A 25452-nucleotide genomic window follows, 5' to 3' on the forward strand; every position below is an offset into this window, starting at 1 on the left:
AATAATCACCTAAGGTAGTTAAGCAGTAAGAAAAAATGCAGAATCTAACTCAGCTGGAGTGTTCTGCCTGACTTTGAGTCTTCTTTATTGAATGGGAAGATTGGAAACTGAAGCAACAAAACCTCAGCAAAAAATGAGGCCTCTGAAAGAAATTGGTTTAATATGTTTTAGAAAATATGCAGAGGAAGGGGAGGAGTAATGTCAGAAAATACTACCAAGCACACTGAGCAACTTCCTTGTCTTCTTACAAATAGGACATGGAGAAGTTTGTACTAAAAAGAAATGAGATGGGTGTTCGACATGTGCCACATCTCAGCTATGAGGATAGCAAAGCAGTGCAGCATACTACATGCAAAAATAAAAAAGATTTAACAAATTCACAGATTTTCTTTGTTTTTGTATACTTATTCCTAGGGAGTACCATAAACTGTAGACTTCTGCAGTATGCAGGAGCCTTAGCAAACCTTTCTCCGTAACTCCTTGCTTTCAAAAGCCAAGGCTGTAATGACCCATGCTTTGGGAGGAATCGTGAGTTTGTAACTCCCAAGAGAAACATTCAGCTCTTCAGATTGGTTGTAATTTGCTTACAGAAGTTTATGTTAGCCAAGGTTGTCCAGAAAATGACAAGTTGAAAATCACTCAGCCTACAGAAAAAATACATCTGTAACAGAGCAACTTCAGCTGTAGTTTCTTGAATAATTTATATTAATGAACGTTTAATTGGTTTATGCTTACGACGCTGTTTAACTCAGCAGAATGAAGTTGCCATGTAGGACGAGGAAAAGCTTCAGAATTATAAAGCTTGAATAATATCTCAGGTGCTCTGAGTGCTTATCTTACTTGTTTATCTTTGCAATATTAATCAGAGCCATTAAAAAAACCCAACACAACAAAACAGTCTGGAAGCCTTTGTACCTACTTGTGACATCAAGAGCCAGCATCTCAAAAAAGAAGGGGAAGAAGAATGAAGACTGCAGGACTGGCACCAAGTGTACTGCCACGATTTAAATGGTGAACTAATGTTTAGTCATACACAACAATAATTGCTGTGTCCTGTTTTTCCTAAATAGGCAATTATATCAGAGCCTGCACCTACTTCCTGCTGGTAAATGGATTTTAAAATCACAATAGGAGTTAATAACAATAGCATCAGAATATGTTGCCTTTGAAGATCTATCTTTTTCAGTTGTTAGGCTTTGAATTGTGTAGAAACACTCAGGATTTATTATGTAGTAAACCAGAAAAAGTGTCTTGCTCCACTTGTATTACACTATAATTTTTAATTCCCTACTGTATGTCTGTCTGTGTTTACATGGATTTCTTTTCCACAATAAAACTGTTTGGATTTCTTTTGTGTGTGTCTGTTTTTCTCTCAGATTCGAATGAAAACTTCTTTTGCTTTTCCTGTTTTGCTACATGCCAGAGCAAACCAGCTTACTTCTCTGCACAGAACTACTTGCTTGAAACTGTAAGGTTGCTCATTTTCTTCTGAAATAGCAGCTGAAATTCTGACATTCTTTCTTTTTCAAACATTTTTATTTTCCTGTTTTCAAGAGGACCTTGGTAAGGTTGTGCAGACCTTCATACTTTTCACAAGAGGAGAAGAAACATTTCAGCAGGGAAAAAAAGAAAAGGCAAGAAAAAACAACCTTTCATTCTTGACAGTGAGAGCATTAGGTAACTCAGAGATACAGAAGACTATATGCATATAGGCTTTATGTTTGTATTTGTAAGGCTATATAGAAAAGCATCTTTTAAATGTTTAGTTTACATCAGCAGATGTTTCTTACAGTGTGAGCTGGCTTCTGTGAACTTAGATGGTTACAGGCACTGAAGTGGGACATGACCAGCACTTTAGAAGCAGCCAGGCAGAAGAAAGGTTTGTACTTAGTGTGGGTGCAGGGGAATAAGGTCTTGTTTCTCTGTGTGAATGGGTACTCTCTCATTCTGGTAAGTTGCTGCAGGACCTCTTGAAGTGATGTGTGCGGACTGATTTGCTCTCTGCACAGAGCTCCACAAAAACAGCAGTGCTGCATATGAGTATTTACTTCTGCTAGTCTTTGTGAATATATTTTTGCAGCGAGGTTTGGAGAATGCTTATGTGTGTCCAAAGGTAGCAGCACAGTTTGATGAAAGTAAAGAGAATTTAGATTGGTGGGGACCTCTGGACCTTCTACTCAAATGCACCCTTTTAAACTGGGTACTCAAGGCCTTGGCCAAGTGTGTTCTCAGTCTCTCCAAAGATAGAGATTTCTCAGCTTTTCTGGACTCTTCTTCCCATGTTTTACCATCCTCACAGCAAAAAAGTTTTATGTTGAAGTTTTCTACATTAAAAAATTGTTGTCTCTTCCTAAATTTAAATTACCAGTGTAAGTTGCATCATTTTTGCAGTTGTTGATGGCCCTCAGCATTCGTTTTTAAAACTGAATGTGAAGTTGATTTTCTTGTGAATGGGGAGGGTTGATATCACAGAATGTATGTTGAGACAGTGTTGAAAGGTGCACAAGAAGTTCTTACAGCCTGCTTTAATGTGAGTCTTCAGTGTGAACTGTGACAGTTTGCTATTGCAGCCCTGGATTTCTTCTGGGAAAAATCTGCCAGCAGTTGAAGGCAAAATTCAGCGATACTCAACTGCAATCAAGGAGGAAGTTAAGGAGAAATATAGAACTTGCAAACTAAAAATAATCTGTTAAGTAAAACTTAAAAATGTGAATTCCTGAATGCAGTATCCTTTTTTTCCATAGCCACATTTTACTACTCTTTTTGTTGCTTTCTTGGTCTCTATTTTGCCCCCTTCTCTAAACCATGTTCTTCAGTATATGAGTACCTGCTGCAGGGTTTTTTATCCCAAATAGCAAACCCTTCCATTCTGTGCTAGTAGACATTAATTTGTGGATAATCTGAGCTAGTCTTGTTTTCTGAATAATATCTAGCTGTTCATGAGGAAAAATCTTTTTGATATCAAATCAAACTGGCATATTTCCTAGCTTATACAGTGTATAATACTTGGTTTAAAGTGGCTGACAGGCTGTCTTCTCTTTCTTTTGTCAGATGTGTGCAATAGTACCAATCTTCCTGAAGTTGAAATCATCAGTCTACTGGAAGAACAGCTGCCTCATTATAAGCTAAGAGCAGATACAATCTATGGTTATGACCACGACGACTGGCTTCATACTCCTCTCATTTCTCCTGATGCAAATATCGACTTAACAACTGAGCAAATAGAAGAGACCTTGAAATACTTCCGTAAGTAAAAAATTTATAAATTTTACTGAGGAATAAATAAAACTATACTATTTTTGTTACTGCCTCTGAGATACCTGTAATTCTCAAAAGAACTGTTGGTTTTCAAGTTTTATGGTGGTTAGTAAAGAAAGGAAATAATCCAAAACAGCAGTTGCATTTGTTAATCTGTCCATGTACTTCGTCACAATATCAAATATTGGTGAAACTTCAAGACTTCTTTTTGCTTGTTATCTCTCTGGCAAGAGAATGAAGTTTCTATGTTTATAAAATGTAAAAAGCTTGGGCATGTTGCCTTATTTGCTTTTTTTCAGAATATTCTCTGACTCACTGTAATGCTGTCTGTGTTACTGTGTGCCTGCATCACAAAATGATGTCAAATCATTTGTCTACTGCTTGAGTTTTTAAGAAAGACTTGTGAAGAACCAAACACTGAGCATTTAGTGAAGATGGTTTGTCCCCTTGTTCTTTCTTTTGTTCACATTTATACTATTGTACAGAAAGGTACTGTTTGTGCCTGAAGAGAAGGCTTGTAGTCCTGTGACCTTATGCATTTTTCATTCTTTTGTTTGAGCTGGTAGATCCTTTTATTGTGGTGAATGGATTCGTGTCTCTATGTTCTTCTACTGTGGATGGTGACTTAGCTGTACAAGAAGGCCAGACAACTATGATTCATCCTTTAGTTGCTCATCAATCATGTAGTTTACGATTAAATGATTCTTCTCCCCTCCTCCCATTTTCATGTGAAAATGCAGTTTTGTTACACTTCTGAGTTGTGACATGTTCAAATAGTCTGCAGAGCATCAAGCCCCAGTAGGTGACGTACTAAACCTGTAGTAGTTAGACTTGCATAGTAGCGGATTTACATAAGTTATAGTGGTAGGTAGTTTTAGGTAGTTACTAAGGAGCTGTGGGGCTCAAAAGATTTGAGTTACAGGGCTCAACACAAGCCTATGGAAATATGGCTTCACTGTCTTGTCATGCACCTGGAGAATTCACTTTCTAGTTCTGTAAGCTGTTACAAATACAAAGAACTGAGTTACTTCAGTGCCTCAACAAAAGGCATGAAATATAAAATATCTACCAGTGACTTCATTGAGACGTTATTGTGGCCTTCCAAGATTTAGTTTATAAACATGAGGGAAATCAAGTTTTTACACAGGTAGATAGCGATAGGGCAAGTAGGAACAGTTTTGAACTAAGGGAGAGATTTACATTAGGTTTTAGGAGGAACTTTTTTTTTCACCAAGAGAATGGTAAGGTGCTGGAACAGGCTGTGGATAGTCTTCCCTGGAGGTGTTTAAGGCCAGTTTGGATGAGGTCCTGGGCAATCTGATCTAGTACTTGATCTAGCAGTTGACCTCTTTGTCTGTGGAAGGGATGTTAGAACTTGATGATCCTTGAGGTCCCTTCCAACCCAAGCCATTCTATGAATGTATATCTGTTCTCCACCTTCTCTCCAGTCAGACAAAAGCAGTGCAGAATGACAGGTGGGGTAGAAAGCTGATCAATGGAATCAGTTAATTCTTGTTTCGTAGCAGATATTTAATGCAGCTGAAATGGTGGCAGTAGTTGGCTTGAAGAAACCTTCTGAAAAATCAGTTTTCTAATATCTGTGGTAACGGGATTAATTGATTAATTATGTCTATCCTTAGGATGGTCTTAAAAGGGGCTGTTGCATTAATCACAGGAAAGATTATTTACTAGTGGGGAAAGCAGGACAGAAGTCTCCTACCTAAGATGCTCGTGTGATATGCCATTCGGTAATGATGCATCACTGTTGAGAATGGGTACTTAATGAAGCAACTTGCATCAGAGAAATCAGATAGCAGTAGCTGCTTGTAACTTGCATGCTCAAACAATTTTATCCAGCATTTAGCTTGCAAGCATAATGGGCTGCAAGCTTTGCTATGTGCTGCAATTTCAAAACTTCACCCAGTCAAATAGCCTGAATGGAGGGGGAAAAAGAAAAAAGAAGAAGAAAAAAAGTGATGTGTTTTCTGCTTTAATTAGTAATTAACTGCTTACAGGAAAGGGACTAAGCAAGGAGAACTTCTGTAAAGAAAGTTTGTTGCTTAATGCTAATGTACAAGCACGTGCTCAACAGGCAGTGGCTTAAGAAGTTGAAAATGAGCAAAGTTAATCCCTAGACTGCTATCCTGCCAGCTGAGATCACTGCTTTTACCCTTGATCAGTTGTGAACGACTCATGCAGAGCTGTAGTGCAAGATCATAAAACTTTGGCATGTTTGGAAGTTATGGCACTGTGCATAAACATTGCTTTATGAAAAATGAACCGTGAAAATAAAGATATTAAATAAGTTGTCACAAAAGTGAATTGTACCATTATCACTCTGCAGAGTATTTTCTAGGGTGTGACTTTTAGCACTGTGATTCATTTTCAGAGCTGCAATCAGGGCACTCCTTTTGTACATGTTTACCTTGTTTTATAAACCTTGATGGAGGAGGAGGGGGAAGGTCAATATAGACTGTAGCTTGTCTATGTTAGGACTACATTACAGATTTCCATTTTATTCAGAACATTATTCTTACGGTCTGTGAATGTAGTTGCATATAAGAAATAGCAGAAGTGAAATTTATAATCTGTCAGACTTTCTGAAGTAAAGGGAGGATTAATTAATTTTATTGCACCAGAAAAGAATTTCCTGCAACATAAATGCTATTATCAGAATTAAAATGTCCTACATGTACAGATTATTATGTCTTCCTAGGGTTTTTCAGAAGCACTTTAAGATGAGCAAAATATAATTGATGCTGCAGTCTGAGCTTGTGCAGGATATTTTAGGTATGAAATGAAGTCTTTTCATTGCTTATGGTTCCTAGCATTCCAGTATCGACCAGCTTTGAAACCACCAGTATTATGAATAGTTGAGAAGTCAAAAGGAAGGGATACGTGGTGGCTTTATTCAGGAAATGTTTGCAGACTGATAAATATCGGACAGAGCCAGGAATGTTTGAGCATGTTTTAATATATGTAAATATTGTGCATAGTTAACATATGCAAATATGTATTTTGTAAGGCTTCCTGTTCTTTATGTAGGGCGTTTATCGGGAGGAGCAACACTTTGTTATCCGAACTCTCACCACACCACTTAATTAGTGTGTTATTACTTAGTCTGGAAATAATCTGAATAGTAATTCCACTGTGATACTCTTGCAGTATCAGTCGTTTTAATAATGTTCAGATACCTACAGTGAACTACTGGAATTAGGCAGAGGGAACACTTCTGGTTTTCTACTAGCTGTAAATGATGGCAAAGTGTTTCTTGTTTGACCATGGTGTGGTGTCATTTAGTTATTTTGTTTGTTTTGGCACTAAATGAGAGCAGGTTTTTTTTGCCTTATTCCAGCTGCAGGCTTTGACCACATCTGTGGTCAGTTACCATTACTCAGTGACTCTTTAAGCTCTGTCGTGGTTCTGATCCATGTCTCTACTCTGTCTTGCCTCAGTTCGTGAGTTTTGAACAAGATGGATGTCTGAGCCTTTAAATCTCAATACTGGATTACTTAAAGGTACTTTGAGACCCATAGAAATAGGAAAGTGGGATGAACATATATATATATTATGTGAGTGTGTATATATTACATATATACATATATATATATGCATACAGTTGAATTTGTAGTTATCCTTCTGAAAGAACTTTGATATGTAATGACAGAATTTTAAATCTCTACTCAAAATGAAAGTAGTTCCTTAAATGCTTTTTAGGTTAAGCCTTATAAAGTGCCCTTAAGTTCTCTATGGACTGACTGTCTATCTCTGAGAACTGCACTTCCAAAAAAAAAAAAAAAAAAAAAAAAAAAGTTGTTTAAAATCTCATTTGTATATGAATTATAGTACTGCTTTTATTAGGTATATGCACACAGATTTTTGACATATCTGAAGTATGTTCTCTAATTCATTCTCATTATCTAGCCAGCATTCCCCTTTCCTATCAAACAGTATTAGTGCTACGAAACTTACGATACTACATACTCATTTGACCCCGATTTTTTCATTTCTGAATAATATATTTAATAAGAGAGATTGTGTGGTTGTTTTGATAGATTCAAATGTCTCCAAGGACCATTATCAGTGAAGGAGCTTAAATCACCTGTAGTGACAGTATTCTCTAGTTCGAGTTCATCTGTGTTTGCATTTGGTCCCAGGAGAGGATGTATGAGAAATGCTACTTCCAAGAGTGATTCAGCTCATAGTGTAATCAGCAGCTGCCTTGCTGTCCTTTGAAGTAGAAGCATTGAAGTGAAGTAATGGAGCTTTTCTGAAGAGTTGGTGGGTGTTTGTAATGTTCTATCAGGCTTTCAATGTATACAAATATGTTTTCATTCAGTTAAGAAGCAAATTAGTAGCAATTAATGCTCACCCATACCAGTCCTGCTGTCACTGGACTGTTTCAGGGGATAGAGGGAGAGAAGATAGCATTACATTTGTGCTGTTTCCATTTAAAATAGGAAACATATCACAAAGAAACACTTGATAGACTATTTTCCTAAATACATTTTGAGTGATGGGAGAAATTGTCTTTTCCAGGTTGTGAACTGAAAAGAATGCCAGTGCTTTTAACAGGGCCACTGTCTTGATGGATGTCTCCGTTTGGTACTTGATCTCCACTGGTCATTTCTTTAGGCTTGTTTATCCATCTTTTAATAGAGCATAATCACATGCTGTACTGAACTTTGAAGGGCTCCTACAGTACCACCTGCTCTTTCTTGATATTTGAAGAACGCCATGTATTCTTATCTTCTGTAATTTCTCCTTAAAAATCAGAAGGTACTAGAAGCTCAAAGCTGAAGGGAGGAGGAAGAGCTCCAGTGGAAACACAGATTAAGGAGGTCAGTGTAGTATGGGCAGGTTTTCAGTAACATGGAAGAAAAATATCTTCTGCAGCTTGTTTATAATGAGAAATTTGGAATTAAACTACTTTGACTCATTTCCAGACTAGCAGGACTTGTCACGTAGAGGTCTGTAAAGCATCGGTACTTCTGCTACACTTACACAATGGTTGCTTGAGTGCTTTATGCCAGTGATATGTGCTTTAATAAGACACTTTCATTCTGCAGTCCCCTGAACTTGTTGGACCTAGTTTTCTAATGACATGGTTAAAGCTGAGTCGAGATCTGACCCATTAAAATAAAAAAAGCAATGAGATTTTGAGGGGTGTTGAATGTGTTTATGCATGTGGTGGTGGTGGCAATCTTGCACCTCTCTATTAATTCTTTCTTGACTATAGAAATCAGTCTCATTTTGTTAGATGACATAGTGCCAGTGTTCTAGGTTGTATTCAGTAGGATTGAGAGAATACACTTCAGTATTTCCAGTCTGCACAAAGAGATCTTACTGAAGATTATTCATTATCAGTCTTGAAGGTTTTGGCTTGATTGGTATTTTCAAAAGCAACTTTTGTGCATTTATTGGCTGCTTGCTGAACACTCAAATGTTTAGCATCTGGATTCTCTTTCCTCATTGCAGTTTGGTGTGTTACTCTTCAGGAATCATTCAGGAATCACCAAACATACTACAGAGAGTAAAAAAAGTTTACCTTGGTCCTTTTCATGGGGAGGGGAGAAATAATCCTATTATGTGGAAAATCAGCTTTTGTCCTTAAGTAATTTAATCTGTCTGCTCCTGTCTCACATTAAATTGTCTTGCTTCAGTGGGAGAATACTTAAAAGACTCCTATGAAGCAGAGATTTTGTCCAGGTGAGGTCGTTGGGCCCTTATGGTGTTTGGAGTCCCTAAGCTCTGTCCATGTGTAGAAAGTACTTGTACCATTTTGAAGCCTTGGACAATAATTACATTTACAATACACTAAAGTGATCAAATCTGAAGCACTCATTTATTTTAAATGCTGGTTCTGAAAGCTGCTGATACAAGGCCTTCAATATTCTGGTTCCACTCTTTTCGGGTGAAGCAGGCTGTTGTGACTTCTTGCTTAAGCAAAATACTTAACTGGAAGAGATCATTATCCTAGGATGCAGAGTTGCTTGTTGTTACTAGATGTGAATTCATGGAATTACTCTTGCTCCACGTTATTTTAGAAGTTGAAATCCAAGTAACAGTTCACTTCAGTAAATTCAGAAATAACAGAATGCCAGCCTGTCCTTGAAAATCAGTTGTACTTTTAAATATACTCTGTTTTCCTTTTTAATGCTCTTTAATAATTTAAAAAAGAAATAAAAAGAAAAAAGAAAGCAAGTGGAAAAACATCAACTTGCAAATGAACTGTTGTGGCAAAGCCTGATTAGTAGCAATACACATTGCATAACGTGGGCTGTACAGCAGTTCCTCTGTCAGAAAGGAGTCCAGCTGATGTTAGTGGGATGGATAGCTTTATCCCTTGTGTTGGTGGCTCTGGAAAGTAATGAGAGGATGTCGTGTTTGACTTTCAGGACCTGATTTTGTGCTAGAACCAATGGAAGAAATGCATCCCAGAGGTAATTAAATGGGAGCTAATACACTATTTTAGCCACTGTGAGTCCAACATGATGCATCCAGCTCTTGTGTTCATTTCACAAGATTTTCCCAGAATTGGGAAAGTTTTGAATAAGAAGGCTGAGAATGACTAAGCATGGGGAGGCATGATTGATGAGGTTTGAGATAAAGATATTATTTGCTTTCTTTGCCAGCAGAGATGACTTATGGCTTCTTTGCTCCATAGTAACATAGTTGTCCACCTTCCTGGGTGTGCTGCTACAGGTTTCTTGAGAGGCAAAGTTTGCAAGTTGTGTTGAGGCTATCTTTGTCAAATATTCTCTTTAAAGAAATAAAAGGATTTGTATTGTTTTGTGACCTGGTTAATTTGGGCAGTTCAATTCAGCATTGAGCCTGTGGCACAGATTCATTACAGCAAAAGGGAAGGAAGAAGAGAGCTCTTGAACTTGGCAGCCCAGCTTTTCTGCCTAAATATACTCCTTTGCAACTGCAAACTTGAGCACTCAGTCTATTTAACTTGTCAGTGTTGGCTGCCAGAATTTTTTATTAGTCTGAATATTTTGCTGTCTGGAGAACAAAGAAATTTCTTTGTTTGGTTTAAACTAAACATGAAAAATGGCATAAAATGTGGTACCTGGAAGGGAAGACCAAGTGAATGTGAATAAACATACATGGGTTTAGAATATGAAAAACGTCATTGCTTGTAAACACAAATTTAGTACCTGGAATCTATTCATAGCTCAATTATCTGATAAGTATTAGGCAATTATCGTGGTAATACTTCATTCAAATACAATGTTACAGTACAGAGGTTTGAATACAAGGAGGTTTAATGTTAATAGGAGCAGTCCACCAGAAAATCATACTGTTCTGGTAGATATTGCTTACATAAAGACTGATACACATATCTGTATGAAGTAAAACTGGGCTGCAGAAGTTGAAAGATGTTTCTGCTGCTATGTGGCTGCTCTGCTGGCCTGGCCATACTTTCATTTCCAACCCAACAGCCTTTCCAGCCTGACCTTCCTACAGCTACAGTTTCTCATGTAGTTGAAGGGCTACTTACATGTGGATACCTGGATTTATAGTATTCTGACTGGGGTGTCTGTCTTCAGGCTGGGAAGATCATAGCATCTTTCCACATCTCTTGAGTATTTCTGGTTTTCTCCACAGAAAGATAATGCCTTTCCTGGTTATACCAGTGTGTTTTCAATTAGCTCTGCAAAATAATACCAATAAAGCTGAAAACAAGCAAAACCCACCACCAAAACCAAAGGAAGAAACAATAACAACAAAAACCAATACCGAAAATCTCATCCCACTTAGAACTACTTTTATCCTCACTAAATGAAGTGTGTGTGTTGAGACAGGGAGGAAGGAGGAGTGAGAAAAAAAATTCCATCATGTTTAAAAAGATTTCCTTTGTTTAAATTGTCAGGAAATAGAAAGGAGAAAGTCCTTGCAGCAATTTTGATCTGGTAGCCAGCATCCACTCTTTATATCTTAAATACTGATTAAATAGAATTACCAACCTCAAATTACCTTTCAGACAAAAATAATACAAGTGGAACAAATTGCTTATGTGCAGAGCAATTGAGTTAATGTTGCCACAGAAACCTTTATTTTGTTCTGACAGTGTTTTAACAGCGTAGCCTTAACTGCACTTAACAGCAAATCCAGCTCTCACCTTGTGAACATACAGAACTGAAACTGTGGGGCTGAGTTAGAGCTGGAGTGCCTCTTCACATTCCTCTATTTCAAGATGGCGTGTCCAACGTGAGGGCAGGTTGATCACATCTGGCAAAATTGCTCACAGTGTTCAAAATGTTAATTATTTTTTCAGATATGTGTGTGAACTTGCATGTCCAAATGCTGCTGGTGACTTTTATATAATCCTTTGCTATTCACTAACCTGAAATTGATGTCCACTTGTTTTGTTATAGAGTGTGAAACGTAAAAAAAATCTAATTAGCAATATGAAGCCAAAAATAATACAGGCCCTGTCAAAATGAAAGTAGGTTTTATTTTTCAGAGCCTTGTTATCTCTTAGTGTGCATCTTGATTTCAGGAGGGCAGAAATAATCTGTGGAGTAGCGTCTGTTGGGAAATAAGAATGATTTTTGTGCCTTTCCTATTGTAAGGCTGGAAGCTACTGGAGCATGACTGTTTCCTGGCTTCTGGTTGGTATGGAATGGCAGGAGCTGAAGGCAACAGGTTGGGGGCAAGATGCGAGTAAATGACTTGACTAACGCTCAGCTCCTTTGTTTGGAGGTAGCCTCCCAAGAATGGCTGCTTCCAACCTAGAGCAGCATGGCTGACTTTGCTCAGGTACCACACCAGCTCAGCTGTTCATCAGCAGTATCTAGTATACAGATGTTAGATCTCATTGTCTGGAGCCTGGCTGGTCCCCTGATTGAGGAGTGTAGGAGGGAGGATGAAGTACAGGGCCATAGGAATAATTTCCTTGAATTTTCACCCAGGAAAATCTCGTAGGTGTGAGGTAGAGCTGTATTTGCAGAGGAGCTCTAACACTTCAGTAACTTTGATGCTTTGAAATTCACAGTAGTCTATTTAGAAAGTTAAAATTAAGTATTTTCAGTCATGAAAAAGGTTCAAAGATTCTTAGTTTAAGACAATACGACAAGGAAGTAAAAAATCAGAGGCACATGAACTACAGAATGATAACAGGGCTGAGGTTGACACAGATCTCCAAAGCCACCTGGTCCGACTCCCGTTCCAGCAGACCAGCCAAGAGTAGATTGCCCAAGCCCGTGTCTGAAAAGAGCCTGGATTCATCTTTCCATCCTCTGTTCAGGTACTTTTAGACATTGTTGAGATCCCCTTGAGCATCCTTCTTATCCAGGCTGAGCAGTCCAGCTGCCTCAGCCTCTCCTCAAATGAAAAATGAGGAGTCTCTTAACTGTCTTAGATGAACTCTCTCTCATTTGTCCATGTCTCCTCCTACTGAGGAGCCCAAAACTGAACTAAATGCTCACCAGCACTTGTTAGAATCCTGTGCACATTGTCAAAGAGGTCACATTATTGTCTTCATCTCCTACAGATTTATTTATTTTCAGACTGAGAAACACATTGTTTTCTAGTGAAACAATGTACTTGCACTCAGAGTTGTCCTTGAGTTTGGCCCTGGACTGAAACTTTGGGTGAATAACATAATTCATTGCTGCTAGCTGCTGACAACGTATGTGAACAAATATCCTAGTCTGTGATTCAGCAAACAGTATGCAAAAGAATGTGATAATCTCCAAGCTTGAAGTTACTGTAGTGATAATTACTTACACGAGTAAAACTGAATTACTAATGCGGTCATTTTCGTATTAGCAGCTTACGTATTTGTGTCTGTATTGCTTGACTGTTCCTTATTTTAATTTTTTTCTTTCTAATGTAAAGCTAAGTTGTGACACTCGAGGTGAATAAGCAGTAACAATCTAGAATATACATGAGTGAGGGAAATTTAATAGAAACCTGCAGTAACTGGATTAGAAAGGAGAGAGAAATGAGCATTCAGTTCACTCAGAGAGCAGTGAAGCCCTGTCACAGCTGCTCATAGAAGAAGCTGTGGATGCCCCATCCCTGGAGGGACTCAAGGCCAGGTTGGATGGTGCCCTGGGCAGATGGGAACCAGATGGTCTTCAAGGTGTCCCTTCCAAACCAAGCTGTTGTATGACTCTACGATGTCCAGAGCTGGAAGCATAAAATTCAGTAGGAGTGAATTTGAAACCAAAAGGTGAAAGTTACATATATCATAAATAATAGATATGTGGGTCTTTGCAAGAGGATGTTGAAGATGCTATAAATATTTCTAGGCTTAAGAACAGACAGGGTAAGCCCTTTGAGAACTGACAAGAGTGGAAATTGCATCTGTGTCAGACTATCTTCAAAGCTGGAAAAAGTTGAGCTTGGCAGTGCAGCTGAGGGATAAATAGTCCAGGTTTCCATTATCTATTCATGGTTGTTCCTGTGGATGAATGGAGTCTTTGCTTGGACAGGCAATTCCAAGGCCAGACACCAGCATGGCTTACCTTGTGTTATGAACATGTATTGCAGCTCAGTCTATCCCAGTGGTTCTACTAGTGTTCACAGGGTAATATAGTTGCTCAGAAAGAAGAAATGGTTTAAGAGTAAAGCAAAATGGATCAAATCCCTTGGCATTTGTACCTGTACAGATTCAGGCAAGCTCTTTGGATGGCTGTGCTTGCTGATGATGATTTAGGGCAATCTGTTCCTCAGATTCTCTCTTATTAGCTTAAATGCATTAGGTGCTGCATAAGTAAAGTCTTTTCTTTCACTTCCTAATTGTTGAACAAACATCATACTATCCTGCTTGAAGACCTTATGTATTTTTAGAAAGAGTGGTGAAAATTCATCCAGATTTCAGCTCAGATTCCTTAGATAGAGGAGGGGGGGAAGGGTCAGTAGTTCATGGAGAAGGCAAAAGCAGAAGCAGATTAGCTTTATTGCAAGACTAGATGATCTTGCAGGTTGTTTCCAATCTTGCAGGTTGTTTCCAATCTTGCAATTCTATGATTCTATGATAAGAAATATGTTGCTCTACTGATTTTTCTAATTTCTTCATTTTCTGTTTGCCACTTTTTGCAGTAACAGTGTGCTTGAGGGATTCTATTGTATCAGTCCAGAATAACGTAACGAAGCAATAATGTTTCATTTTCCGTTGGGAAGGCAGGCTTTTATCAGTACATGAGGGACAGAGTAGTAATGGACTGGCTTTTCATTATTAATGTACAGCGTGTACCCAGTGAATTATGATGGCAGGATGCTGTTCAGCGAGCAGCCAGCAGAGAATTGGATCCTCTTTCTGTGGAAGGATTTTCATTTCCAGCATGGCCACTTCTAGTCCGCAAAGCCAGAAGCAGCAAAATGCATTCTCTGCGTCTCCTCATCTCTTCTGGAGCCGGCTCATCTCCATGGCAACTCGTTAGGCTGAAGGGGATGTGGAGCCTGGGGAGGGATGGGTTAGAGAGATCCGGGTGGTGGTGTGTGGCCCCACGTCAGCATATCCGCCTCTTGATAGGGCAGGCTTGGTAACACCCAGCCGAGGCTCCTGTGCAGAGCTGCTTTATTACAGCAGCCACCAGGGCATCTGCTTGAGATATCTCCCTTCTGCATCCTTCTAGATATCTCTATAGTACCCGCCACCCTCCCCCTGAATTACACCCTGTCCTCCCCCACCCCTTAATTTAGTTGCAGCCTCATTGAAGATGTGCAGCTCATTTCTGGCTTCCCATGAGCTGCCTTGTGATGTGCCGTTTTGCACAGGCAGGAAGGCATGGCTGCGTTTCACTTGACCTTAGCAGCGAAGTGCAGTCTCGTCTGTAGCTGAAGGATACTGACTATGCAGAAATTTATTGAAGCAGATTACTATGAACTGGACTGGTATTATGAAGAATGCACAGATGGTAAATCTTTTTTTTTTTTTTTTCTCCTCATTTCTTGGTGCAGAATCTGAAGCTTGTAAGACCGGAGCATTGTCATCAAATGTTTTAATAATGAAGTACCTTTAAAAGGCAGCACCTCGGTGTGGCAGAGATGCCTGCATCACTGTTGCACCTCAGCGTCTCTTCTGAGCATGCTGCAAGAGACTGCTGTAAGGCTTTCTGTATTTCTAAGGGAGTGGCAGAGGAACATAGGCGCTGTACGAGAGCTCCTTGGGCAAGGGGAGAAATATTTGAAATGCTTGCTGTATGTATCATAATTGAGCTGGATTTGTATATGCATAATGTAAGATGCTGTATTGGTTTGTGGTTTAAGGCTTTGTATTTTTCTGCAGTGCCATAATGGAAAATCTGTATAGTTACTGTGCTAATAGGCAATATGTGTTTTTTCTCTGGCTGTTTCTCTGTGAAAGATGTTTGTAATGTGACTTCTTAAAATAGGTTTACTTCTGGAATTGAAAAAACTACAAACTGTTTTTGAAGGTGATGTTCTGAGCCCCTTGTGATCTGTCTGCTTTTGCCTGGGTGACTAATTTTTTATCAGAGCACTTAATATTTTTATCAGACTTCAGATAGAATGCATGTGAGTGCCCAAAATTTTGCTGTCCAGAGAGTGGAAAAATCAAGATTTTTCATCAGTGGCACGTGGTGTTAACCTGTAAAACAGCATGCAGCCTTTGGGAGGGCAGTAGCTGTATTTAGATTTTATTCTGGTTGGGGAGCTTGGCTTAAACTCACAATGAAACAATGAACAGTAAGGAGTATAGCTCCAGGGGGCTATGGGTTGTATGTATGTGGTACAAAGAGATATTTTATAGTGCTTTAATAAGTGCTAAGAGGGGACAAAAATAGTAAAGGTGTGTGAGAAAATTTGAGTTACTGTGGTCTTGTGGGTGGCACATTGTTCCATTTGAGTCTATGTACTGGATTTCTGAGGTGAGTACGGTGTCAGAAGGTTGTTAAACTTGAATTTCACTCTTTCAATGATTTTATTCCTGTCCAGATATTCAGGGGGTCAAAGAGCAAAGGTGTATATTTATTTGAAAGGCCTGACTACTTTTAGTAGTACTGAATCTATTACGTAACTTTTATCCTCTCAGTTTAACCCTAGTAAATACTGTAGCATCTGATTAATCTCTGTGATGTAACAGACCGGGTTGGCCTGCTTTTGGAAGCTTAAGAAATATGACAGTTGTACTGTTAGCAAAAACAGTAGCTTTTTTCCAGGTTAAAGACAGAAGGCCTTCTTCTCATCGTTCTTTTTATGGTCTTCTTTCTGTCTGGTCTAAGTGTTGCTATGCAGAAGTTTGACATGTCTGAATAACTGAGCTAAGAGCTCCTTTTCTCATCAACTTGGTTGTAAGGTGTGCTCTGTGCTGGAGAAACCATGGCAGTTCCACAGTGATGGAACACACAACAGGTATTGAGCAAGCAGTGCAATCCCTTGTGGGATCAGGGCCTCCAGCACTACAGTGCTTGGTCTGATCCTGGGCTGACGAGTTCTCATGTGAGCGCTGGGCCCCCACCCAGCACGTTTTCTGCCAAGATCTCCTACAGAAAGTCAGCCAGTGCATGTGCCAATGGAAGAGAGCAGCTCTCTGAGACAGCAGGGTTGGATGTCTGACAGCGAGAAATCTCTCCTGTAGGTAAGGCATAATGCTGCTTTGTTTTTGTTTTTTTTTAATTGAAATATTCCATCTGAAGTGGATGGAGCGATGGTGCTGTCAGTCTTATCTCAGCCTCTTAGGTGAGTGTCAGTCTTGAGGTTTAATGGAATTTCATAGCTTTTAGCTGTCTTCTCCTTATCCCAGTTAAACATGTGAGAGTGTAGTAGAGGATTTGGGAGGTGCAATGGAAGCTCTTTGGCCTCTGCTGTTGGTATTTTAATTTGGATTTAAAATAGCATCAGTATTTCCCGTTGATGGAGTGGAGTATTCTGATGGCGGTGGGTAACAAAAGGCATTTTAAAAGCATAGTAGAAAACAGCTTTTTCGAAGAGCACGTGTGTCTTATGAGATGCCTGTGTCTTGGTGTTTGATATTCTTGCCATGTATTTGTCTTTGCCAGAGTCATCTGCCTGTGATTCCATTTGTATTCAGTAGCGTGATAGGCAGCTGCAGCTCAGCCAGCCTGTTTTGAATATCTATTTTAAGACAAAATGAAACATAGCTTATTTCTCTTCTGCACATGGACTCTCTGGAGCTCAGATTTGTATGTACATAGTATTACGAATCCTACCCATTTTGTCAGTTCTGGTAAATATGTCATTGAAGGAGTCCGTGATACACTGAAAATAATAGAAGACCTCACAAGAAACCATTCTACAGTGTTACTGTTTTCTGATGGAATTGTGCATTTGCTTTGTAAAAGCTGGTGGGGCTTGGATTTCCATCTAAAAGGTGTGATTTCATGTAAACAATTACTTGAGCTGTGTCAGGTTCCTTGTTCTTCCATAGTCATTCCATAATGATGCCAGCATATAAGGCTTTAGTGCTATTGCTCGACTCAATAGGAAAGGAAGTAATTCTCACTCTTAGCTCAGATTTAATGAACTTCTGTATGGATTGATACAGTAATGATGTCTTCATCTTGCGTTTGGTGGTAGTAATTTTTTTTTAATACCTTGCAGAGGCAAATGAACAAATGCTCAAAATTGACAATTCACAAATCTTTTGGAACTCTCCAGGGTTGAAATAATGAGATAATACCTTTTATGTAATGTCCTTTACAGAGTTTATTTTTGGCAAGAGTAAATGGAATTAGGCAAGAAGGTGTTTCCTTATTTGAATATTGGATCACCAGTATTAACTAACATTATAATAAATTGACACCCGTATTCATAAGAAATACTGCACCATGCTTTTTAGATGCATTTTCCAACATAACATTTTTGCATTCTGTGACAGTTGCCATCTTATTTGGAATTAATAAAATATGTGTGTTGCTCCGTAAGTAATGCCTCCTATGTATTTCCATGGAAACTGCAACTGATACAAAGGACATAACAATAACACATACTCAAATAGGAGGCATTACTTTCAGAGCAGCCCTGCTAGAGTAGAGAGTGGAAATAGCTGAGTGTGTACTGGAGCAGGACATTCATTACTTTCTTAGCAGATTTTGAGATGGACAGTATTAATGATAGAGGAGGAAAAGGTGAAGCGTTTGCAGGCATGTGTCATGAAGGAGAACAGTATAAATGCCTAGCTTCATCTCAGTTTCTGTGTGTTGTGTTTTGAAGAGGTGAAATAGATTCTTAAGGAACACAGAACACAATTGAGGTGGAAAAAAAAATAATGCAAAAAACTCCCACAGACTCCCAAACAGAAAAAAAGCAGATAGATACCTGTAAGAGTCTTTATGAATAGCCTTCCCCGTGCTGCTCTCTGGGGCCAGCCTCCTCTACCCTCTCAGTGAGCAATGCAAGAGAAATCCAGGTTGACTATGGAATAAGTAATTTTTTGGTAGGGTTTCTCTCATTACTTATTTATTTCTAACTAAAACTCTCCACTTTGGTGCCTGAGAGTTCATTGCCTGTAATTCCAGGTGGCTTTGTGTATGTGTGTGTGTGTGTGTGTGTGTGAGGGAGAGAGAGAGATATTGGAACTTTCTTCTTTCTTTTCTTGTCCATGAACTTCAGCAGTTGCTTGTAGAGAAAACAGCATCTTTATCCCTTTTTCTTTATCCTCACAGTCCCTCTGTGTCTCCCATTTGTCTCACACCAAAGCTTCTGTCCTCTTACATGTTTGCCCAAGTGACTTCATCTCCTTTCATGGTCATTCTGGCACTTCTTGCTCCGCTCCCCATCTTTTAACTCCCACCCATGCTTTTCTCCTGCTTGTACAGAAGTGTTTTCATCTCTTCTTCCGTCTGCACATACTCATCTCTTCTGTTTTTTATTCCATTGTAACTTATATCAACAAGTTCCTGAACTTTCTCTTTTAGCTGGGCAATAATTAACAGTGCTAATGTTTATTCTCCTTGACCTGCCAGCACAGTTTTATTTGTAGCAGTGTGCCTTTGCAGATATGAGACAGCATCCTAGTTGTCTTCTTTTGTGGCTATGTCTTTTTTTTATTTATTTTAATCACTCCTTAAAAGCAGCATTAGGAGAATATTTCCTATTCTGTGCCACGTTTCTAAGTGTTCTTGGATCTCCATGGTTCTTCCTCTGTGCATCTCAGTTACAGGTAACCTTGCAAATGGCTGCCAGCTCTGTGGTGGCACAGTAAACTTTTAAGCTTGAAATATGGCTTGACTCTTTCTTTCTTACAACAGGAGTTCAGCTGATGGTTGAGCATTTCTGAATCCTCATACTGTCTCATATGTTTGCCTCTTCTATGTCCGTGCCTGTATCTCCGTGCTCTGGTGTTGCTCTGGATGTCATCAGTGAGCATTCTGTCTACATCCATGAGAGCCTTACAGATGTGTTGAAGGATAATTCTAAACAAACTGAGCTACCTTTGTGTTAGGTATCAGAAGAATGAATAGTTAATATCCTTAACTGGGGACATCCATCCCCACTGTATTAGGTATCAGAAGAAGAATTAGTTTCCTTAGCCAGGGTCTTTCCAGTACCCATAGGCCTTGAAGGGAAAACTAATTGATCAGGAGACTGCCAACTTGGCAAGAAAACCGTAGATCTGTGAATCTTTACAATTGTATGAAAAATAACCAATCATTCTGAGGAGAAAGGACTGGAAAAACATGAACTTTGCAACATTTGTGTATAAATACTGTGTGGAGAGTTTCACACGTGTGCTTGATTTGTGGGAAGCCACGTAGCACCCAGGCTTGTGCAATCCTGAGATTAATAAGCAGTGTCTCTCCTGAGTGTGTGCTTATTGATTGCTGCACACTGGGCGACAAATCACTTTTCAGACAACACTTGTAGCACATAGTCTTGGAAACAGCCCTTGTTCCCTAGGTATGTGGATCAATTTCTTCTTCAGGTTTTTGCTTCTTCATCCTTAATAAATGTAGTTGAACCTTGCTGATATACATGCAGTCATTGAAATAATTTTCCAATTTCCTTCTTTTGCCGTGTTACTTCCTTTTCTTTATTCCTCTGTTGACTCTATGTCTATTTAGACCTAAGCTACTGCTACTTGTATATTGCCTTTAAGTGGCTTATTTTTCAGTGTAGAGGTATAATTTCCTCTTGAGTCTGCTCAACTGCTATATTTATAGATAAGCTCTTTCCCGCTTCGTCCCAGTTAAGTCTTTCCAGAGACGTAACATGCTGTCCTTTTGGCTGAAGCAAATTAATTAGGTGTGTTTTTTTAAGACTGGGAGGGAGGTGTGCAGAATACACAGGTGTACATTTTGTAAGCAAACATACAAATCTGTATACATTTGAACAATTTAACTTTGTTTGATCGTATGTCCTAATGGAAAGTACGTATCAGTGGCCAATTTATGCTCACTCCCTGGAAAACCCACCCCAAAACACCTGTGTTTCTTCATCAGGGTTCTTTAGAACCTAGATGCTGCCATTTCAACCAGCGTTTTTAGGACTCGTTTGCCTATGGAAAAGCATTTTGTTCTAAATCCAGCATTGTTACTACTGATTAATTGTGGTGATTGTGTGCAAAAGCCTAGATGTTTTTACTGATAAAGGAGGTTAGAATATTTTGAGTGCACCAGAATTGCATGAATAAGTCAGGATAAGAGAGTTATATGCATTGTGTCCTGCCCCACCCTTCTTAAACTAACTCTGGGTTTGTTTTTCTTTTCTGTTGCAAAGTTACCAAAGGTAAGGACTGTACCTTAGTGCAGGAATTGCATTAGAAGTGTGCACATGTGTTTGGCATGCTTATTTAGCAAGCTTCCTGAAAGGAGATGAATGTCTTCTGCTGAGTAGCCTACGTGCTGAGTTGATTACAGCTATTATACTAAATTTACTTTGCAACAGCAGCCCTTAAAAGTGTGTATTTGTCCTGGTATGCTATATAAGTCTTTAAGTCTGTGTTTACAGAAAATATTAAAATCTCTTTTGAATTTTTCCTGATTAGAGTGTGTATTTTCAGAACTCTGTACAGTTTGGCTTCCGTCACTCCTTACTGTTTGGTACCTGCTGGAGACTTGCCTCTTAATCTTTGGCACACAAATATTCCTGCACCGGCAAAGGGGCTCAATACAAAGTGCCACTAAAAGTGAGCCGATAGCCTAAAAGTGCAGTATTCATTATTTCCTCACCCACTATATATATATATATATATAGATCAGCATATAGTACGTGCTTTAACAATATTAGGAGAGTAGATACTGCAACACTTGTTTTTCTTCTGGTTTCTGAATGTCAGAGTCCGTGTTGTTTGCATTGTGAGCTGCAGTTCAAAAGTCAGCACGTGAGAATATTAATTATATTGCTGTCTATATTGGGCAGCAATATACATGTTTTTGTGTGCCACGTGCTATCCTGTTTTCCTCATGAGTTAGCTGGCTAACTGTGGTTGAACACTTGGCAGGAACGTTAAAGCCACAGAATATCAGTAGAGTTGGCAAGGGTGGAAGTTTTTGTCTCTAAGATTTGAAAGGTGCTTCTTGCTTTCAAAAAGGTGTCATAAAAAGGTGTTTCAGTTTGCTTTAGTATTTCCCGGAATTTCCATTCTCTACCTATTAAATTGGTAAATTACTTCTTGATTATGGATTATGTCTCTCCACCCTTTTTTTCCCTATTTTTTTGAGTAGCCCTGGTAATTGCAGTAGATGTGTGTCATGTCTTATCTGAGCCTTTGTGAATGATGTGTTTCTTAAACCATCCAATCTTCTAAGCCTGCAAAATGGGGCATTTGGCTGAAATCTAATGGCAGGTGGATGTTCAGCTCAGTTGGACGTGTGTGTAATTCCCATTTCTGAGCAGTACCATTTTTTCTAAGGAGCAAGTGAAGCAGAGCAGTGAACTGTCCGTAAGGAAAGGCAACCAAAGGCAGTGTTGCAGGGGAGGGGCTTGGATTTGTTGCAGGACCTGATCGTGGAAAGATCTGAGGTCTGACAAAAGGTATTGTCAGTTTTTATGTTTGTTGCACACTCAGTGAAATTTGAGGATGATCACAAGTCCTGGAACTGATTTGAGGCCTGAGATGCTGGGGGCAAATGGGATTCTTACTGGCTGGTGATTGCTGTCGGTGGTGGTTTTAAATTAGATTTATTTTCAAGAGTTATGGTCCACTGTTAAAGGGGAGAAATGGAGATAGTAAAGCTTTAAGAATTCAGATACGGGAAGGAATCTACATGATATTACTGATAAAGTGACGTCCTGCAGTCCCCCAGCTTGGCTGCTTCGCTCATGACGCAGGTTGAGGTGTTTTCTGTAGGAGGCAAAGGGCACCGGTTTGCCACAGGTAATGAGGGAGGTAACTTGGCAAACACTGAGTATCCATAGCTGCAAGAAGTTAAATAAGAAAGTTAATGCTCCCTGTGTGTCGTGAAGTTTAGCAAAAGGAGTTTTGTTTATTGTTCAAGTAGAGGAGAGACACGCGCGCCCTTAGAGATGCACTGGGGGTGGTGTACGTGGGCTTGAGGTGTTTCATTTCCCATAACATGCAGTCAAGATGACTGTGGAAAGCAAAGATACTTGATAGCCTGAGGCTGTGGTGTGGGTAGAAGGCCACCACTGCCTGAAAGGGCCAGGGCTGAGGAGATGGCAGTGCCAGGCCTATTGGGGAGGGGCTGTCAGCGTGTTCATTGCTGTGTCTGAAGCACACTGACAGCACCCCTGAGTACAAACTGCCCGCCCTCTGGGCTGGTATGAGGAACAACCTCAGTCTCACGGTAATTATTAGACAGATGGTCTCGTCACTCCTCCACCCTGTCTGTACCAGGCAAAGCTGCTGTGCTGAGGGCACACGCAGTCACTCGGGAGCTCCCTGGCTGAGCATGTGAGTGAAGAAAGATGGTACTCTGCTCTGTGGAGCCCTGCTACTGCTCTCCCCAGGGGTACCTCTGTGGGGGGAATGACATCCTGTCGCCTCTCAGACTGAGGCGCTGCGCTGCATCTATCTGGGACAGCTTCAGCAATGTCAAGAAACGAAGAGGAAAGCTTTGAATATGAGTACAAGGAGGAAAATCAGAGCGAGAGCGCATTTAACAGGCAGAACCTTGAGATCTTGGAAGAAGGTACTTTCTACCTTTTTTTTTTTTTTTTTTTAATCTTTATGTTAGTAATGCATGGCAGTCTGCAAAAGACTTGAGAAGTGTGAGTGGATTTAAACCTACTCCATTTTTCGATCCTTTTTAATGTGTACCCACTGCCTTCAGGTGAAAGAGTAATAAAATGGTTGTGTGGGGGTAGAATGAATCTTAACTTGGGTATATTTGTTAAAGAATACATGCATGACCAACAGATGTAGGCTATGCAATAGGTTTTTACATAATAAAACTGGATTAGAGAAATTACCTTTCTTTAGAAATGTAGTGCATTTTTTTTTCTCTATGCAGCTTGTACATGTATTGTGAGTCTGTCAGTTTGTCATTCCCAGCAGGGACTTCTAAAAAACGAGCAAAAGAACTGGGTAACAGTCTTGTGCTTATCCATGCACTTGAAAGCATGTAGACAGAAATAATCCAAGCTTTGGGCCATGTGGCTTTACCTTTTGACAAAACAAATGGCCCCAAATCTTCTCAAACATTGTGGAAATAATAGCTATTTGTAGAATTGCTGACAGCTGGCCTGTTGGGGTGAGAGTGCGTAGGCTCCATCAGAAGAGAGGTGGTCAGCAGGGACAGGGAGGTGATTGTCCCCCTCTACTCTGCTCTTATGGGACCCATCTGCAGTACTGTGTCCAGGTCTTGTACTGTCCCCCAGTACAAGAAAGATGGGGAGCTGTTGGAGAGGGTCCAGAGGGAGGCCACGAAGATGATCAGGGGACTGGAGCACCTCCCCTACGAAAACAGGCTGAGGGAGCTGGGCTTGTTCAGCCTGGAGAAAAGAAGGCTGCGGGGTGACCTCAGTGCAGCCTTTCAGTACCTAAAGGAAGCCTACAAACAGGAGGCTCTTTGAAAGGGTAGATAGCAGCAGAATGAGGGGAAATGGCTGTAAGTTGAGGGAGGGGAGATTTAGGTTGAATGTCAGGGGAAGTTCTTTACTATGAGATGGTGAGGTGCTGGAACAGCTGCCCAGAGAGGTTGTGGATGCCCCATCCCTGGAGGTGTTCAAGGCCAGGTTGGATGGGCCCTGGACAGCCTGGTCTGGTATTAAATGGAAGATTGGTGGCCCTGCATGTGGCAGGGGGTTGGAGGTTCATGATCCTTGAGGTCCCTTCCAACCCTGGCCATTCTGTGATTCTGTTGGATATTCTCTTGCTCACCCACTGTGTGGAGCATGTACCTTCCCATTCGGGGGCTGCTCCCAGCCTCTCTAACCATTTTTTTAACGGCATTGGGCACTGAAAGCTGAATCTACCACGCATGTTATTTCACATGCTGTGAATTTTACTCTAAAATAACGATTTTTGCAGTAGAGGACTGATACTTCCAAGACTGCTATCCTACAGCTGATATAAAGATACTTTGAAAGATTGACCTCATGGGAAGCGTAGTCCAAAGCTCGTGTGTGGACGTAACACTGTCATTGAACCTGTTACACAGGACTTGCCTCTAAAGAATTCCTCAGCATGGAGTACTGCACCTGGATTTCAGTCATAAACTATCTGTGTTCCTTGTTGTGTCTGTGAAGGAATTTAAGACAACTTGTCTATCTGTGCGTAATAGAAGGGTGCTTGAGAGAATACTGGTGAAAGAGCAGCTTTTAAATCTGGGTTTGGGATGGAGAGGAATCTGTTGTCTGCTTAGGCAGAAATACTTTGTTTCAAATTTGATTCTTATTTTTTTGTTGATGAAATGGCTTCTGAAACACATGTAATGGTGTTCTTCCTGCTTATTTTACCTTTCATGGAGATCTAAGTACATTCTGAGCCTGTTCTTGCTGATTTCAAGTGAAAAAGGAACATTGAGTTCTATCTGGGATAAATTTAGTTCTGTGTCTCTTCAGTGCCTACCACTCAGAAGCTTAGTATGTATCTGAAATGCCTTTTAAAGGTGCCTCTCTCTTCCACCTGTATGTTCAGATCACCTACATGCTTAATGTAGTAGTGATGTACATGCACAAAAATGATGTCTGATACTTCTAGGTATTTTTTCACATGGCAGACTTTTTAATGATTGAGTGTTTTTGTTGGGGGTGAGCCAATTCATCTTTAAGTAAAGCACATAGAAACACTAGCTTGTATCCTTTCCCTGCTGAAGAGAAGAGAATCTGTAAGCCTAGTATAAGAGAAAA

The 25452-nt window shown here is 39.9% G+C and overlaps 1 protein-coding gene across 9 annotated transcripts in view; it reads left to right on the forward strand.

Annotated features, from left to right (window-relative positions):
• TRAK1 (trafficking kinesin protein 1) overlaps positions 1-25452 on the forward strand; it is a 489038-nt gene that overhangs the window by 420733 nt on the left and 42853 nt on the right. For 4 of the 9 annotated variants that reach the window (XM_048951223.1, XM_048951217.1, XM_048951218.1 and 1 more), the window contains exon 3: positions 3052-3246. The exons of 2 other annotated variants lie outside the window; for them this stretch is intronic. Coding sequence is in view for 5 of the 7 variants with exons in the window: in XM_048951217.1 (XP_048807174.1) it covers positions 3052-3246 (195 nt within the window). In the remaining 2 variants the exon portion in view is untranslated. Of the gene's footprint in view, positions 1-3051; positions 3247-14817; positions 15135-15398; positions 15418-25452 lie in introns of those variants that run through there. 3 more of the 9 variants (XM_048951219.1, XM_048951226.1, XM_048951220.1) reach the window with 3 other exon arrangements.

Source organism: Lagopus muta, chromosome 7 (genome assembly GCF_023343835.1).
Source record: "Lagopus muta isolate bLagMut1 chromosome 7, bLagMut1 primary, whole genome shotgun sequence".
NCBI lineage: Eukaryota > Metazoa > Chordata > Aves > Galliformes > Phasianidae > Lagopus > Lagopus muta.